At 42.5% G+C, this 17,186-nt stretch overlaps 1 protein-coding gene across 3 annotated transcripts; it reads right to left on the reverse strand.

Annotated features, from left to right (window-relative positions):
* Positions 1 to 218: 218 nt before the first annotated feature.
* CGRRF1 (cell growth regulator with ring finger domain 1) lies at positions 219 to 16,403 on the reverse strand. 3 transcript variants are annotated; one of them, XM_054825813.1, is made up of 9 exons: positions 16,195 to 16,401; positions 11,327 to 11,466; positions 9,905 to 10,082; positions 9,565 to 9,712; positions 7,226 to 7,333; positions 4,157 to 5,860; positions 2,555 to 2,687; positions 2,278 to 2,359; positions 219 to 1,951 (listed from the first exon to the last, which is right to left on the reverse strand). In XM_054825813.1, exons 1-6 carry the CDS (start codon positions 16,296 to 16,298, stop codon positions 5,510 to 5,512), a joined length of 1,029 nt encoding a protein of 342 aa, XP_054681788.1. In that variant the 5' UTR covers positions 16,299 to 16,401; the 3' UTR covers positions 219 to 1,951; positions 2,278 to 2,359; positions 2,555 to 2,687; positions 4,157 to 5,509. The 3 variants fall into 3 exon arrangements, with proteins under 3 accessions (XP_054681788.1, XP_054681787.1, XP_054681789.1); XM_054825812.1 differs by lacking the exon at positions 219 to 1,951 and having other exon boundaries at positions 2,127 to 2,359; XM_054825814.1 differs by lacking the exons at positions 219 to 1,951; positions 2,278 to 2,359; positions 2,555 to 2,687 and adding an exon at positions 5,928 to 6,023 and having other exon boundaries at positions 5,668 to 5,837; positions 16,195 to 16,403.
* Between the last annotated feature and the right edge of the window lie 783 nt (positions 16,404 to 17,186).

The raw sequence follows: 17,186 nt of genomic DNA on the forward strand, positions 1-17,186 counted from the left end.
TGCTGAGGCCCCGAAACAGGTTGCCCAGAGAGGTTGTGGAGGCCCCATCCCTGGCAGTGTTCAAGGCCAGGTTGGATGGGGCTTTGGGCAACCTGGTCTAGTGGAGGGTGTCCCTGCCTGCAGCAGGGGGGTTGGAACTAGATGGGCTTTGAGGTCCCTTCCAACCCAAACCATTCTATGATTAAAACACTGTCGGAGAACCAGACTCCTCACTGTGAACATCAGACTCCACTGAAGACTTCATCTAGTCTTAAGACTATGTTTACACATAGTATTTTTACTGGTTTAAGTCACTGCCATTATGAGATGGCATAATGTCATGGTTTAGACCCAGCTGGCAGCTGAGCACCATGCGGCCGCTCGCTCATTCCTCCCTACTGGTGGGATGGGGAGGAGAATTGGAGGAAAAAGGTAAATCTCATGGGTTGGGATAAGGACAGTTTAGTGGGACAGCAAAGGGAGAGGAAAATAACGACAACAGTACTTAGAATATACAAAGTGAATGATACACAATGCAATGTGCTCACTGCCCAAACCCGATGCCCAGTGTTGAGGGATGCCCATCCCCAAGCAGCAACTCCTCCTCCCCAGTCAGCTCCCCCCTTATATATGGAGCATGATGTTATGGTACGGAATATCGCTTTGGCCAGTTTGGGTCAGTGGCCCTAGCTGTGTCCCCTCCCAGCTCCTTGTGAAAATTAACTCTATCCCAGCCAAAACCCAGGACACAGAATTAAAGCAGGAACTCTCCCAGCTCAGATGCACAGCATCCAGACAAAGGTGCCTTTATGTAGGTGTTGCACATTCCTAGAAATTTATGGAACCAGACTGGTAGAAGCTCCATTTTACAGGTACAACCATCACTGCGCTACAAGCTTGTATCTCTCTGCTCACGTCACTCATGGACACAAGGGAGTAAAACAATACAGAAACAACATGCAAAGCCGCCTGAGCGACTCCGTGCTGTTCAGTAGAGACTTTCCGAGCCCCTCTGTGGCCACCAGCAGGGCAAATATCCCAGGGGATGGCGGCCAGCACTGCTTCAGAGAGCAGTGGCAAGGCAGGGAGTGGAGTCTGGCTGGTTTTGGAGCACCCTGCAAAGCACGGGACCTCTCCAATGCTTGGTTGTGAGCTGCTCTCAGGTATGCATTTGCATTTTGAGGTCACTGTGTGCTGTCAAAGCAACATTAAAATGGTAGTAATACTAAAGTTATCCAGAAATAGAACCGTAAACTTGTTTTTTCTCTTTGACATTCCTGCTCAGCCTTTCTAATGGCTTAGTTCAGAGGAGGACTTTTGCTGTATCAGATAAAATTCAGCTATTCCTGGCATTAATTACATTAGCTATAAAGACACAGGACACCAGGGACAGCCTTTGCAGGGGCTGCACGTCCGTGGCAGTGACAGAGGCCATTCCTTGTTTATTCTGGGTATCAGGACAACTGAGCAAATTGTGACTGGCGGTCAGTTCCTGCAGAGACTTCCCTGCTCCACACGTCAGCACCAGACCTCCTGCACCTGGCAGATCTCACAGAGTTTCACCAGGGCATGGGGGGACTGAGCAACACACAAACTAGCAGGAGAAACTCAGACCCTGATTCCCAACTCCTTTTACCATGCTTACAGTATTAAGTTTGATGTTAGCAAGTAAATGAATCATTTTAATCAGATTCACACAGAAGCTTGTCTTAAAGCTAAACAACACAAGTACATGAGTTCTCATCTGCTCAGGCCCACCAAAACATGAGATGCTGAACTCCTCCTTCCCTTATTCCTCGATGGGGGTCAGCATGGTGCCATGTTGGCAGTGTCAGTAGTCTGATGGTCAGTTGCCAGTCTTAATGGCGGTGGTGGGACTTTGTAGGGTCTGTAGCGGAACACAGCAGCATTTCAGTCCACGAGGAGTAGGGGTCAGGGCATTAGCCAGTTTTCAAAGCGCCTTATGGGAATTCTGAATTCCCCATGGGAAGAGAAAGACCATTTTAAGATTAATTAACCTGAATTGTCTCCCTCCTACCATTTGCCCTCTACTCCAAGGAGGCAAGAAGGGAGGGAGGGAGATCCTACCAGAACAACTTTCTCTGCAGAGGAAAGATATCCATATCACAGCCCGTTGGGATGTGGAAAGGCACCTTGGGACATCCCCAAGTAACACCACTTAGTTTGATCAACTCATTTCAAAGCCTCAGCTCTGATCACAGTTCGATGAACCAAACCAAGTCATGAGGTACTTCCCACCTCCCTCCTGCAGCAAAAATCATTACAAATTTGTAATACCTCAACACAGCTGAAAAGAAGCAAATCTTGTCGCCAGAAGTCTGCGTGTGTTCCTTGATGTCACCAAACCCATAAACATCATCTATAATGAGCGGAAGAGGAATGTTATATTACCTCTATTACAACAGGGCGACAGAGCAGAACAGCCTCTGTCAATATGCTGTCTTTTTGTGGGTCACGGGAAGGTTTTATTTCTCTCTCAGAGCCTTGAATCCTTGTTTTAAGACAACCAAGGGACATACAAGACAGCTTTCGAGCTGCTCCTTTTACTTCTCACCTGTATTTTGAGATGGCTTCTAGAAGAAGGGCAAACGTCATAAGCCAGTACTTTTTATAACTCAGGTCTTTGATTTGGGCCAGCAAGGAAGCTGGTTACATCTGATAAAGCAACCAAGCATCTCTGGAAATTGCTATTAAAAGAACATGAAACAAATGAAAAGCTGGGACAGACTTAACGGTAAATACATGGCCTGGCAGTTCAGCACAGCTACATCCTGTCTGCCATTATTATTTAATACTCGCATCGATTGGTTGAAGGATGAGACAGACCAGGCAACTCTCTGTGGGGTTTACTTGAATACCATTTCACTTTGAGATTAAACAAGCCCACAAGCTTGGATCATGCTGTCTTGTTGGGAAATTTTAATTAATTGGATTTAATGCTGGGGACTACAGTGGTCAAGCAGTAAACAACACTTCCCTGATCATCTGTGTGGGCCAACCAAGTCCCTGCTAACGAACAAGCAGTGCCCAGCTCCAGGTTAGAACCAGTGCAGCATTAACCTGCTCCTCTGGAATAACAACCTCTACAGCCACTATCCCACATGCTGGTAGTACAAGCTGTTTGTATGGAAATGGCTACTGTCATGGCTCAGGCTCTTTGGTCTTTATATTACTTTTTCTGAGAGCCCATAGAGGCATAGCACAATTTACACCAGCTCTCCATTTCACAACACAGTGACACACGGATAATTAGTTCCGCCATCATCACATTAGCTGCTCCCTTTTAATGACAGAACAAGGCCAGTGACACAGGGAGGCTAACCTCCAAGCTACCGAAGCTCAATGTGAGACCACATAGAAAGGGAAGGTGATTTTTATTTTTAAGACTGATTTCACCCACTCATTCTTTCACACTCATTCTTGCACGTTCACATTCTCACTAGCACCAAGACACACATGTCTAAGTGGTCTGGTGAGGATTGCCTCTAGTGACACGGAGGACAAGTCCTCATCATGCCTCTGTCATTCACCCCAAGTGGTGAAGACCCTGCGTGATAGTCACAGTCTCTACACTCTCTGAACACAGGCAGCTCTGGGTCTGCTTGAGTTGCATCCCACTGTTGTTGCTCCACATCTGCATTGTGTTCATATCCGAGGTAGGGCCTTACTGCCACCAACTCTCCAGCCAGCACTCGTTCCTGCTGCTATTACATCCTCCTCTGCTCTCCTCTTGCTGTTCTCAGCCTCCTGAATTGCAGCCTATACACCCTTCTTTGCCATGATGATTCTCCATCTGTCTTCCACAGTTCTCCGCAAGCACTGATCAGTCCCCACAGACACCTATGTATTTAATTCCTGTTTGATATACAGTGCAAACCAAAGGCTGATTTGGCCAGCAGTTTATCCCTGAGTTCTCCCTGGCATGGAAGGTCACTTTACGTAAACCAAATAAATTGTCTTACAAACAGCCTCCCGATCACTGGCTAGAAATGCGTGGCTACATGCATCAATTCCCAACCTCTACCTGTCTTTACAGCTAAGCATTACTCTTTCAACACCACCTAAATCTCTTCCTCAGAGATAATTGCCAGGAGTTTGGAAGCAGGGTCATGGCAAAACAAAAAAAGTGAATGACGGAAAGATGAAGATGGAATACCTTTGAGGAGGGGAAACTTCCTTCCTGTGGTCTGGAGGTGTGCAGCACCTTGTGAGTATCCTGTACTGGCAGCACTGATAAAGGAGCCGCTGGACAGTGTGGCTGAAGAGCCTGGAGCACGGCTTTCTCTCCCTGAGACTGAGCAGCTGTCCTGGAGTTGGGTGTGGGGCAAAGCTGCAAGCGAACAAGAGGCGGGACTGAGAGCAGCTACTCCTCATTTTCCTACAGGTTCTAATGAGTGTTGGTATTTTTGTCTTATACGAGCAGATGTGAAACTCGGCCTGTCTGTCTTTAGGAGACTTTGGCTCTCTTAAGAAGCAAAACAACACTTTCTCTTCTCAATAGCCATTTTTATTGCTTTTGACAATACACCATTGGAGGGAAAAAGAAATAATTCCCTGCTATTCTTTAGCTTCTTTCTTAATTAAAGTAAATTCCCTGGGACTATTGATAAAAGGTATAATGTTAACTTTGCATCCAAGCTGACAATGCAAGTAAAAAGAGTTGGAAATTCCTCAAAGCAGGCTATTTGTATAAGAATGGCACCACAAAAGTGCCCAAGTAACCACTCTATGGAGTAATTAATGAAGATTTGCATGGAGAACAAGTTCTTACAGCCACTGCGAACAAGACTGAAAGTCTGTATCTCAAGATGACATAGCAGAGGCTCAGGCCTGTGTCAGCAACGTTTAGTTCAAGCCAACAATAATCAACAAAAATCTTTCCACTCATTCCAGCCGGCTTTGGCTAAGGTCCCTCACACATGCACATATGCACGCACACACACAAATCTTTCAAAACAGCCCAAAACAGTGTCCTGAATCCTGCATTCAACTCTCAGCTCCTGCCACAGTCCAGCCTTCATCTACAAAATAAATATACATGGGTTTAACAATGAAGAATATTTACTTTCCTTCATTTGATACATTCAGTAAAGTGCTAGGTTTCTAAATTACACTGAGTTTAAATAATATATTGCTCTAGTATTTTAAATACAATAAATATAGCATGAGCTGTGTGCAACTTCACTTGCAAGTTTTATTCTTTTCTTAGTAGTTATACTAAATTTAGTGATCAGAATAGCCTCCAATAGTACTCCATGAAAAACTAGTAAGAAGTTATAAATAAAATCACATCCTTCAAAGATATCCTACGCACTTCTTCTGTCCACATTGCATGGATAAACGTAGTGTTCCTGTGAGCATATGGAGCGAAGACAGATAAGGAAGCTGAAAATTACCTAACAATAAAAAGCAAAACTATGCAAGTTAATGCTACATATCCTCCCATAAACAGCCTGTTTTCTACATTTAGTCTTGGTGCATACAACCCACTTCTATTTTTTTCCCCCCATTAAAAAACTCTTCCAGGAAGAACATCTTGCAAGATATGGGTCGATTCATCTTCTTCTTGCTCCTTTTTACTGCAAAGTGGAAAAGATTCTTGAACAAACTGCCTACACATTGGACACTGCTGAAAATACTTAATGCAGCCATCACACAAGCACGCGTGCCTGCAGGGTAGGAGTACCCAGTTCACTGTGCCGTTCTGGCAAACAACACAGTCTTTACTGTTTTCTTCATGCAATTCTGGTTCTTCTTCAGCCAGTCCGGCCTTTTCTAGCAAGCTTCTGTCAGTGCTTCTCTCACCAGAGGATGTATCGCTTGAGGATGGTGCAGCGCTATTTGCAGACATGAAGAGCTGCTAAAATACACATACACACAAAAATTTAGAAGTCGACAAACTTTCCCCCCGATACCTGAACACATACATGCGATGCAAGTTCCACTGGGTCAGATTCACTCGTTTCCACTGGATCGAATAGTGCCAGACTCATTCCTTGCCTGTGTCCTGGCAGTTGCCCGGCCTTCAGTTAAAGGTATTTCAGAAGCATAAAATTACATAGAACACTGGGAAAATATTAAGGATAAGTCGTCAAATCTTAGCTGAATCAAATCAATGTACATGCATGAACTTTAATAGAACTGCCCAGGTTTTGAAGAGCTCAGGTTTCTGTTTCTGGTATGTCATTCTCCATGTCTAGAGAGATGGTTCTATCCATTCCTACCAAAAACATATCCACCAAGTAGTTAAATCTACTTCACTCAACCCATTCCGCTCTTGCTCACATTAAAATCCCCTACTCCTTTCTGTCTTATGTGAAGTGCAAATTCTTCAGGGCATGATCTCTTAATAAAGCCAGTAAACTACCATGCAGCCAAAGATGCCCACAGAGACCATGCTACAAAACTACACAAAATGCAGCCACACAGTTATTTCCACTCAGTTTAAAGTGGTGTTTTTACAACAGCAGCCATACATGAAAAGAAGGCTTAAGGGGATCAACAGGGAAGTTTACCTGGATCAACTATGTCAGCAAAAAAATGGCCAAGACAAACATTTCTTTGGACAAATCTATTTCTGAATGAGTGCTAATTGAGTCAATAAAATTAATTTGGCCCAATTTCTAGCTTATCAATATCACGTTATTTTATTATCACAGTAATAGAAAAGTGAATCACTTCATCACATCATCAACTGCCTGACAGACACAGGACAAAGATGGTCCCACAACATGCACAGATAAGGGAAACCAAAATGGAATAATGAGAACATTGGTTTAACTTATAATGGTATGTGCTAGGCAGATTCTTAACCTTTGTGCGTGTATTGCAGTGAAAAGAAATTAAAAAAAAGTTTCTTCTGAGGCTTTCCCAGTTGAAGGGCAGTACAGGAAAAAGTGCTGGTTTAAGAGACTAGCAAGCAGGTAACAAATGTTCTGTAGAGAGGAAGCATTCAACAGCTAGTTAATGTCTTACTACTGCTTTAATAACTGGACAGAACCTAGGCCTCCTAGACTAGAATCAAGTAATTTCTCCAGGAAATCTTGAATATTTTAATATAAAATATTTCTGTACAGTAACTTTGTCTGTAACTACTTAATTTTAGCTATTATCCAATTCTTTGCATGACAATAAAAGCCTTATACTAATTTAGGCTCCTGAAAGCCTACACAAACTAAACTTAACATTGTCGCCCAAATGAAACAAGACTCAGTACATGGCTTACCTTCAGATCATGGTATTGACCTTGAGCTAGAAGTAGATACTGATATAATATTCTGCAGGAAAGTCTGTAGCTCTCATCAGGAATGTGAATTACAGCCACCATTGAAATCTACCAAAGGAAAAAAAAAAAAGCTATGTTTAATAACTTTTCATTACATGATTCATATAGAACACTGTGCTTGAAAGATTGCATACTTTGTTACAACCTCTGACCTGCTTATTTCCTTAGACAAGCAGGACTTCAACAATGTTAACTTCAAACACAGATCCAAAAAATATGCTGGACAAGGTAAAAAAAAGGATGCGGCACAAAATAGCACCTTGTGGTATTTCAGCTTTCTGCCCTGTCCTCCATGGAGCCAGTTTACAGCGGAGACCCACTCTGACTGCTCTCACCTAATGGAATTAGGCCCCAAACCAAAAGCAGTCAATCCTGAAGGTATGTCCTTATGCAGCTTATGAAGTAGGGCTTGCTTACGCAGTCACGGAGGTGCCTCGGAGAGACTACCTGCATTATGATTTCAACCTAGCAACTCCTACACTCCTTTATCCACTTCACTAACTCATGATGAGCTTCTCCTAGGTGGGAGAGAAGTTGACAAACTGCAAGGAGTTTCCTACAGCAACCGAGCCCGAAGTGAGCGCACGCACTCACGTCCTGTACAACTTCTGCAGCCGCTTCCTGAGCTGTCTTCAACACGAGAAATGATGCTGTCAGCTGAAGTTTGAGTACAGAATTACAGGGGAACATGTAAAAGGCAAAGTCTTCTCTACTTTCTCCCACTTCCCTCACAAACACACGGACTGCAGGTTTTAGACTCAGAGAAGCATTTAGAAGTGTCGCTGATCGGGTTGTAAACTGACAAATTTCACTGGAAAGGATTATGAAAGGACCCCATGGGCTGACTTCAGAGTCATTTTTCTGAAAATAAAAGCACTCCAAGCTTGCATGCTGTGCCTAATACCCCTCACCCTGTCCAAATTATGTAATAGCCTCTAAAAAGCAGGGAAAAAAGAAAGTGAAATTCAATATTATTGTAGTTCCCAGAAGCTGTCAAAAGAGAAATGAAATACGGAAGAAAGCTGTTTTGTTTAAAAAAAATTTAAAAGGCAAATCAGACTTGCACTTCAAAATCCAATACATGGCTAATTACATGCAGAGTTTAAATATATATGTACCTATACATCTGTAGTTATACTAACTGAATTTACTATTCTTTGGCAATAAGGTCTTTTTTTCTAAATCACAATGCCTAAAAAACCCAAAAAAACAACCACCGGACAAACAAACAACTCCACACCACTGTTAGCTTTGTTTTGGAACCTGAAGCCATTAAATCTCCATTAAAATGACAGATTTTGTGTTCTGATAATAATAGTTTAAAAGTTAATGGTTCTCAGTGTATTTGTACTATGTCATCCCACCATACGCGCTTTCTCAATGACTACGCATGTACTCAATTCATAGTTTGTTCAGCCACCTAAGCAACTTTTTAAATTGAGTGCACCAGTTTCTAGTGCAAGCTGGAGGGAAAAAAAGAATCATCTCGAGTGGGGACAGGAGGAAGGCAATCCTAAGGTCAAGTGACAAGAAGCCAAGGACAGGCATCACTTGTAGAGGGAACAGATTTCTTAGGCACTGGTGTGCTCATAAACAATTTCCAAATGAACGTACGGAAAAGCGTTCAGTGGATTTAGACAATTTGCTTCCAAGTTCACTTGTATTATTGTTCAAGCTGTTACTGCTATCAGATTAGCAACCAAATGAAAAGTGAGATGAAAGTGTGACCCAAATCATGTCTCTCATCAATCTACTGCAGGACCTTCACACCTTCCCGTAAATGACCTGGACTTGGCTACTGTGAGACATAACATACTGTATTACACAGACTCGGGCCTGTTGCAGAAAGGTAATTCCTATGTTCCTAAAATTCAAGTCAGGAATCAGCTCAAATATCCGTGCCAAACACTAAAAGAATATCCTCCTACCTTGCCAACAACAATGCAAAAGACCTATCAGCTCCACCGCAGGTTTATGTGATCAGAAAAATCGGAGTAATAGCTTACTAACCTGCAACAACCCTAGTTCATCTGAACACAGGGCTTACCACAAAGACCTCTGCAAATATGAGCTTTGTGAAAATCACAAGCATCTTTTGAATGGCATACATAATTATTATGTGACAGTTATCCTGCCATGCTCCTCTGAATTCATCAGTGACAAAGTTAGGGACCAAATTCTAGGGGACAGGGAAAGGAAGCTGTTTTATTCAAGTCTGTCTCCTGAACCATTCAGATCTTAAATACAATAACCCTAAAATATATTCTTGTATTACTTACAATATCATATATTTCTCTGTCTTCTTCATCAGCTAATGTCAACAATGCTATCAAGGGATAGCGAGATCTAGGCACTGGGCCAAAATCGACAACTCGAGCATCTTCTGGTAACTGACAATATTTTTCCTCCTTGTCATTTTTTTTAATGCTTTGTATGTGTCAAGGAAAACAATCAGCTTCGCTGCAATTGTAGACAAATGTGACGTTTGCATAAAGAATATTTGTCATCATATTTGTTCAAAAATATATTGTGCCAAGAACTGCGGAATGTTCACAAGTCTCAACACTCCCTGTGCCAATAAATTAGCATATTTTGTCAAAACAATTTAAAAAAGGATACAAGTACTGCTGTCGATAGAGGTATTCGCTGTACAGAGCGTCTTCTAATGCCTGAGGAGTCTTTATTCTGAAGCAGTAGACATGTTTCTGCAACGCTTCGTGGAGTTTTTGAACACTGCAGCCCCAGTAGCATGTAAGAATACAGTCTTCCAGACAATCAGGTGTCAGTGTTATACCCTCTTGTAGAAAGAAGATAAGGATTTTATTAACTCACCCATGTGTAGGAATTCTGGAACTGCTAAGTGGAGGTTCTTAAAGGGCAACAGGCAAAAAAAAACCTTCAGTCTCCCAAATTTTTATCTTTATCATCTAATCTTCTAAGAACTTAGGCTAGGTTTAGTGCTTATGAGAGTCAATGGAGATGAGGAAGTGGGGGCAAGGAGATGAAATGGCTGATTAAGCTAACAAAATAGCATGTGCATTTCACAAAGGGTAAATTTTAACTTCTGGTAACATTTTACACTCACTGGCAGACCCAAGAGCACAACCCCTAGCCCAAAGTCCATTCCTTCTTTAGATCATGGGTCACTGGCCTACAACACCCTCTTTGGTCTCGAGAATAAGGCCATCTTGATCACACAGAGGGAGAACAAAAAGAAGATCTATGCGCTTCATTTCTTTTCTAAAAATCAAGTACCCAACCCATTAACTTCTAAACACTTAATGCACAAACAGGAGCAGAACTTTTGAAAAGTCTCAAATTCAAGTGCTCAAACCTCCTGAAAAATCCATATTACCTGAAGACTAATTGTTGGGTTTGTTGTTGGGTGGGGTTTTTTTTATGTTGGGGGAGGCATAAAAATCGCTGCAGCCCTTTTCTCATTCATAGGAAGGTTCCACATCTGTGTGTGTGGAAGATGCTCAGCCTTCCTTACTACTCCCCAGTGATGCAGAAGGGCATGAATTTCACTTCCTGTGTGGGTGATTTCAAGGGCATTAGGAACTACTTGAACCCTGATCCAAATAGATATTTAAATTCAGTCTCCAGTGAAGCACAGATAGAAAGAGAGGAAGATTTTTTTTTTTTTTAAAGTAGCGCACTTCCAAACACCACTGGAGATCTGGACTTAGATTTAAGTGGGTGGCATATATTCTATAATGAATTCTATAGGATTCCACAATTTTGTAAAGTTTACAAAAATACCCACAGTAGCTGGTAATCAGCAAATGTTTTTGTTACTTAAAAATCTGTTACAGCAGGAAGTGTTTTATTAATAAGAATCAAACTGCTTAAATATCCAAACATTTCACTTTTAAAAACACCACATATATAAGCTGTGTAAAAATTATTTCTGTTGTAAAGATGGAAGGAAGCACGTTTCTAAGGAATTTTGACAAAGAAAAAGGGTGAGAGCAAGAAAACGTAGTACTAAGTTCAGGCACCCAAACTGACAAAAATCAAGGACATCAGAAATCCACTGACTTGTTACTGAAGCTGTAGCAGGATGAGGGATTTGTAACCCAAAAGGATTCTTCACTTGTCTCATGCGCTTTTTCAATACTCTTGTGCTGGATTCTGTTTCTTCCGAGTTTCTCAGAATAACAGGAACACCCAACCCAAACCTATGAGACACGAAACAAGAACAAGTGGGTTAAGTGTTAGTGTTGACACGTTTGAATTTTTCTTCAGCTCTAAATAGCAAGCAGCACAACAAATAGAACTAGCTTGGCTTTGCAGAATATCTGCTAGGATGCATGCATAATATAGCCTGCCAATCTGACTCCAGCTTTTTGTGGCAGAAGGTAGGAGTCTTCATAGTGATACAGAGAGTCTATAAAGGGGGAGTGCTTTACTCCTGCAATGTTTCCAGAACGAGAATAACATTAACGAGAATGGTCAATGCCCTCTAGTGGTAAACGGTTAGCCAGGGCTTTTTCCCAATTGACGTTCTGCACATCTCGTCACAGGACATTCAGCCTAAGATATTTCTAGCTGTAACTACAGCCAGCAAGATCTTTTTATGGGAGAATAAGATCCTGATTTCCCATGTAAATCTCAATTACAATAATATGCTGATATTAAATGAGGGGCTGTAAAGCCTCTGCTTTGAGCCAGAAACAAAGTGCAAAGGACTCTTTGACTCTGAATCAAAGCTGAGACCCTAAGACCACTTCAAAGCCAAAACTAGCATGCTAGTCCAAGTGATATTCTGACCCTGAAAGGATAACGAAGCAAAGGTTTAGAAGTTTAAACACCCTATGAATCAAAATAAAAATCAAAGAAAGCGAGGAAGAATATTTTGGGATGATTTCTGACATCAATTAAAACCCCCAAGATTTTCATACTGTCTGGTGCTTTTAAAAGAATCACTACAGAAGATCAGGATCAGGATCTACAAAATAAGCTCCACAACAGACTTCCTTTTGCACTTGGCTAAAAATAATTCACTTTTTAAGGTGATAGCAATAACTTGCAATAACCAAAAGCTGATTAGAGAAACTGTCCCAGATATGCAATCAGAAGACTACTTCAGAGACTGAAGAGATTTTCTTAACTGCATTAATCCAGTCCTGTCTCATTAGTAAGGCAAGAGGGATGGGCTGTGGGAATCTCTTGTTAATGCATTTGAGAAAACAGTTATTAATTAGCTCAGGCTGTACTTTCCTGAATTCGTGCTTTTGTCACTGCCACCCGTACTGCTGAAGCAATGGCCTGTTTGATGGCTTTGAATTTTGGTTTATGCAGTCATCAGCATATTGGGTGCTGGAAAACTCTGAATGGCATGAAGCATCGGCTCTTCCCTGCATCAACTGTTTCCATTTAGTATACTGAAATAGCAGCTGTTACAGTAAGATGGGTCTCATATCAATAACTCAAGATGAAAAGGGCACTACCAACTTCAAAGCAATCAGTTTGAAAATTGCTAAAGTAATTTCACGTACAATACAGCTCTGAGCCAAACAGACAATTTCGTGGCTTAACTGCTACTTTTTCCAGGTTTTAAAATCTTTTCTAACTCCTGTGTGTCAAACGAAGAATAAAAGCAGAGCTTTTACTGACATTGGGCTCCTTTCTATTGATTCATGTTGGAAGGGTGCTCTTTGTAAGACTAACAGGGAAAAATATCAGTCAAAAGTGATTTTCAAGTTGGGGAAACTACTTCAGCAAAAGAAAATCTCAAAGCCATTCTCAATAGCAACAACCTGTTCCTGGCAGTCTAAGAAATATTTGCCTTTACCATTTAATGCCTTCCTGCCTGAGTGTCACAGATACACCAAAGAGGAAAGAGATTGAGCTGATGGAAAACACTCTATACTCATTATTCCATCTTTGATAAATTCCTTTGGTTTGCTAAACTTCGATGGAAACACTTGCATTTCTTTGATGATATAAAATAGGGCGCTCAGCCATACTTAGTTTGTGTGCATGGAGGGTCAAATCTCCCTCTGATGCAAGTTAACACAGCCATGCTGACTTCACTGGGGCTGTAATGAAGTACACCAGTTAAACATCTCACAAAGAAACCAGGTGCAGCAGCTGTTTCACTTATTCAATATCCAAAACTCAGTACAGCTAATCTCTCCAGCCACATATAAAGATGCCTCCTGTTTTATACCATCTGGCTGATTCCAAAGTAAAAAAACCCATTCTTTGGAAACTTTCTTCACTGGTCAAAAGCAACAGGATAATCACCATGGAAAGCAGCCAGACAAAAAAGCCACTAGTACAGTTTTAGCAGCAGCTGAAGGCAGAAAGGCCTTTCTATTCAACAATAAAGTACAACGCTTCTGTAAATTTTAAGGTAGTATTCAGTGTATGAAGGATGAATAAAGATATAGTTTTTATTTTATGATCTAAAATCATATCAGTCTAGATCTTTAGCTGGTATAGGGGAAAATAAATTTCTTCAGAACAATACGGCAGGAGTTTCCAATGGTTTTGTTTATCAGTTAATTTCTTCAAAGAGCAATCTGGACCTCAAACAGGTGCTGAGCCTACAGCTCTTCCTAATACAAGCAGTCATCTCCAGCTAAAAAGATGAGGCACAGGACCACATTCAGCTAATCAAAATTCCACTTCATTCCTATGCCCAGAGCATCTAATGGGCTGGCTCTAGAAAGCTAACTGCAGTAACCTACTTAGACTCTCTGAGCAGAGCCACAGGTATCCAGGGCTGGCCATAAAAACAGACGCTCATCAAATCAGTGCATGATTTTGCAAATGAAAACATTAACATTCCTAAGCAGTTGGTGTTTTTCAGGCTGACTGACACCATCATGAACACATCCATAAAACAAGCTGACAACTGATGCCGAAAATGATGGGAGAAACAAAATGTCATTACAGCAATACATCAAGTATTATGTACTCATGTGACACCATCTGCATTTATAGTACTCTGTAGCAAATAAAGGACGAAGTTGTTTTCGTAAGTTCAAGAGCACTTAAATTGTAACTGCATTTGCAGACACACTGAAGTTGCTTGGAGGCTCTTGGTCCTATGGAAGGGTTCAAAGGCAACAGCAAAGATCTCTGTGCAGTTGGACAAATACTCACATACTTGTATGTGTTGAGCTCCTGGTTACTGCTTCTACTTGACTAACAGTTCCTTAACAAACTAGTTTGAAGACAGTTTGTATATATTTACATGAACTGCAATAATATCTAGTGCAGATGCACCTGCAATTTCTGATCCTGAAATAAAACTGCATCTGGACAGCCCTCTGCACAGCCTGTAGCCCCAAAAGCATCAATAGACACATGTGCAAATGTGTGGTACGCCTCTTTCAGACATTTTACAACAGGGGATTGCAAAGCATTTATTATAAGCAGATAAATAATGATTAAATTGATAAAGGATCACTGGCTTGGGATATATATGCAGGAGATTTATTTGAATCATGTTTCAGTATCATTTTCTTGTAAAGATAATATTTTTAAAGAACTGATGAAGCAAAAAAGGAAAAGCGGATAGAAATGGATGGCAATTCAGTACCATCAGTGTGCAGTCGGACAGAGAGAATTATGAAAAGGATTTCTACCACCTCTCTCTCTCCAAGTAAATAATGAGGTGGTGCTTCATCCAACAGAAAGATAACGAGACCAGTCATGCCTTCACTACCACTTACCCAGCACTAGGGGAGGCAATGCAAAACAAGAACAAAAACTTTCCACAAAGCATATCTGAAAGATCAAAAGATAGCTTCATTCACACCAAAAGCAATAGATGGCATATGTTTGAGGCAGTGGCAGCTAACAAAGTGATGTAAATAAGGGAAAGACTTTGCACTAAAGGAAAAGTCAAGCAGAGCATTTATAAGCTGCCAAGAGAACAAACAGCTACAGCTAAAACATCTGTAATTCAAAGAGAGACAAAGGAAAGAAAACACCAAAGCACAGCACTACAGATATTAATGTTAAACCAATAGGATGAAATGCAATAACTCAATTTTATTCTCTCCAGAAGCCACACAAGTGTGGTGGATCCACAATTCCTACATAAAGTATTTTGATTGCTAATCAATGCTCTCCGCTTGTCAAGTATCAGTATTTACATTTACGGACACTCCTGAGTTGGAAGGAAAACAGAACAGCGCATAGCTCATCACCCCTCTAGACATTTTAGCAGGTCAGCTGTTTAAGGTTTCTCCCTATCCCAGTCCCAGCACCCTGTTCAGTTCACCTGAAACACCCCCTTCTCCTCTGAGCTTCATCAGGGGAACAGACCAGTGCCCCATCAGCGGTCCAGGGTAGCCTCACACCTCAGCAACAACTCTGCCTTAAAGGCTGGCAGATTAAGCTGCTATCTGGCCTAATGCCAGGCACCTTACTCAGTAGTTGCTCATTTTATCTACCACCAAGATTCGAGATGTCTGCCTCCAACAGTGCCAAACTTTTCTCTTAGAGCAGCCTTCCCTGACCTCCATCCCCTCACTCAGGGTCAGGTCCTCTCCCAGCCACACCAGGAGAGGTGTCCATAGCTTTTATCTTTCCCTTCTCCTGCTGGAGCAGGCCCTCTTCCCCTATAGTCAGTGCTAGCTCTCCTCACCCTCCTTTCTTCAGCACAACCCCACTTCGACCACTGCCAGTTCCCACACACCCACCCCCACTGACAGCCCCAGTGCTGTTCCGCCCCAGTGCCATCCTACACTCCCGAGCTCATTTCCCAAGGGATGCCAGCTCCCATTACCCCCCTACTACACCGTGCCACCTCATTACACTGCCAGACCTCCACAGCCAAGACCCATCGCCCCAGACCGGCCTCCACGGTCAGGACCGGCCCCCACAGCGCCAGTGTTGGCCCCACACGCTGCCCCCACAGCTGGCGCCGGCCACCCCGCCGCACTCACCAGCCCAGCACCAGGCCGCTGGTGACGAGGAAGCAGACGAACACCACAGTGATGTAGAAGAGCGGCGAATACTCGTAGAGCGTGACGAGGAGCACGGCTGCCATGAGGCCAAACCGCGCCGCCCCACAGTGGGGGAAAGCCAGGCCGCACCACCTGCCTCACCATAGATCCCACCGGCTCCCGCAGCCGGGCGCATGCGCGGCAGCTGAGTGAAGCCATTGCCCTCAGCTTGCCCGGAGATGGGCGTGCCCGGGGCGGGGCTACGTTGCCTAGTGACGGCCCGAGGGTTCCCCGGCTGCCTGGATTTACACAAAGCATTAAAATAATAAAAAACGCGAATGTGTCTAACCGGCAAAACCCGCCTTCAAACACCTCCGTGCCTTAACTCTGCACTTGGAAAACTGACCTCGGGTAAAGATGGGATGCTGCCAAATTCCCCCGATGACATTTAATTCTATACAAATATGTTTTGTATTCTGCGATGAGTATCAACCTACCTGCACAATCCCGCACGAGGAAATAGCTGTATTTAAGAGCATACACAGATTAAGTGACACTTCAACAGCTGCTTGGCAATCCTGCACTTCCATGGTGTTTACCGAAGCTCTTGCTGAAAATCTGCAGTTTTGTCTTACAGATCTGGCATTTAAGTTATTAATGTAATTCGAAGAGATCGTCTCTGAGATGTGAAGCCTTCCTCTATGCTTTCATTCTCTTTGAGTGAGCAAAGTGATGATATTTTTAATTCTCACTCTTAAGGGATTGCCAAGAAGGCATTTTCTTTTCTGTCACAGCAGCTTAAATTCCCAGCAGCATGAAAAAGGCCAGATATTTCCTCCAGCACTAAGGCAGCCCTCTACCAACAGCCTATTATGGAAGAGAAGTGTCTGCCTCGCACTCGCTGCTCATAGTTGTGAGTTGTGAGCTCCAAATCCTGGTTTACTTCCAGAATTATGCTCAACTTGTCTAAACAAGAAGTACTACGAGCAGCA

This window comes from Grus americana, chromosome 5 (genome assembly GCF_028858705.1).
Source record: "Grus americana isolate bGruAme1 chromosome 5, bGruAme1.mat, whole genome shotgun sequence".
Taxonomy (NCBI): Eukaryota; Metazoa; Chordata; class Aves; order Gruiformes; family Gruidae; genus Grus; species Grus americana.

What these genes read in the sequence shown, in the direction of transcription:
- CGRRF1 (XM_054825813.1), bottom strand. Translation starts at nt 16,298, where the DNA reads ATGGCAGCCGTGCTCCTCGTCACGCTCTACGAGTATTCGCCGCTCTTC. An exon ending in AGCGGCCTGGTGCTGGGCTG is followed by an intron (nt 11,467 to 16,194) that starts GTGAGTGCGGCG and finishes CGTGTCTCATAG; the next exon opens with GTTTGGGTTGGGTGTTCCTG. An exon ending in CTCTATCGACAGCAGTACTT is followed by an intron (nt 9,713 to 9,904) that starts GTATCCTTTTTT and finishes ACACATACAAAG; the next exon opens with CATTAAAAAAAATGACAAGG.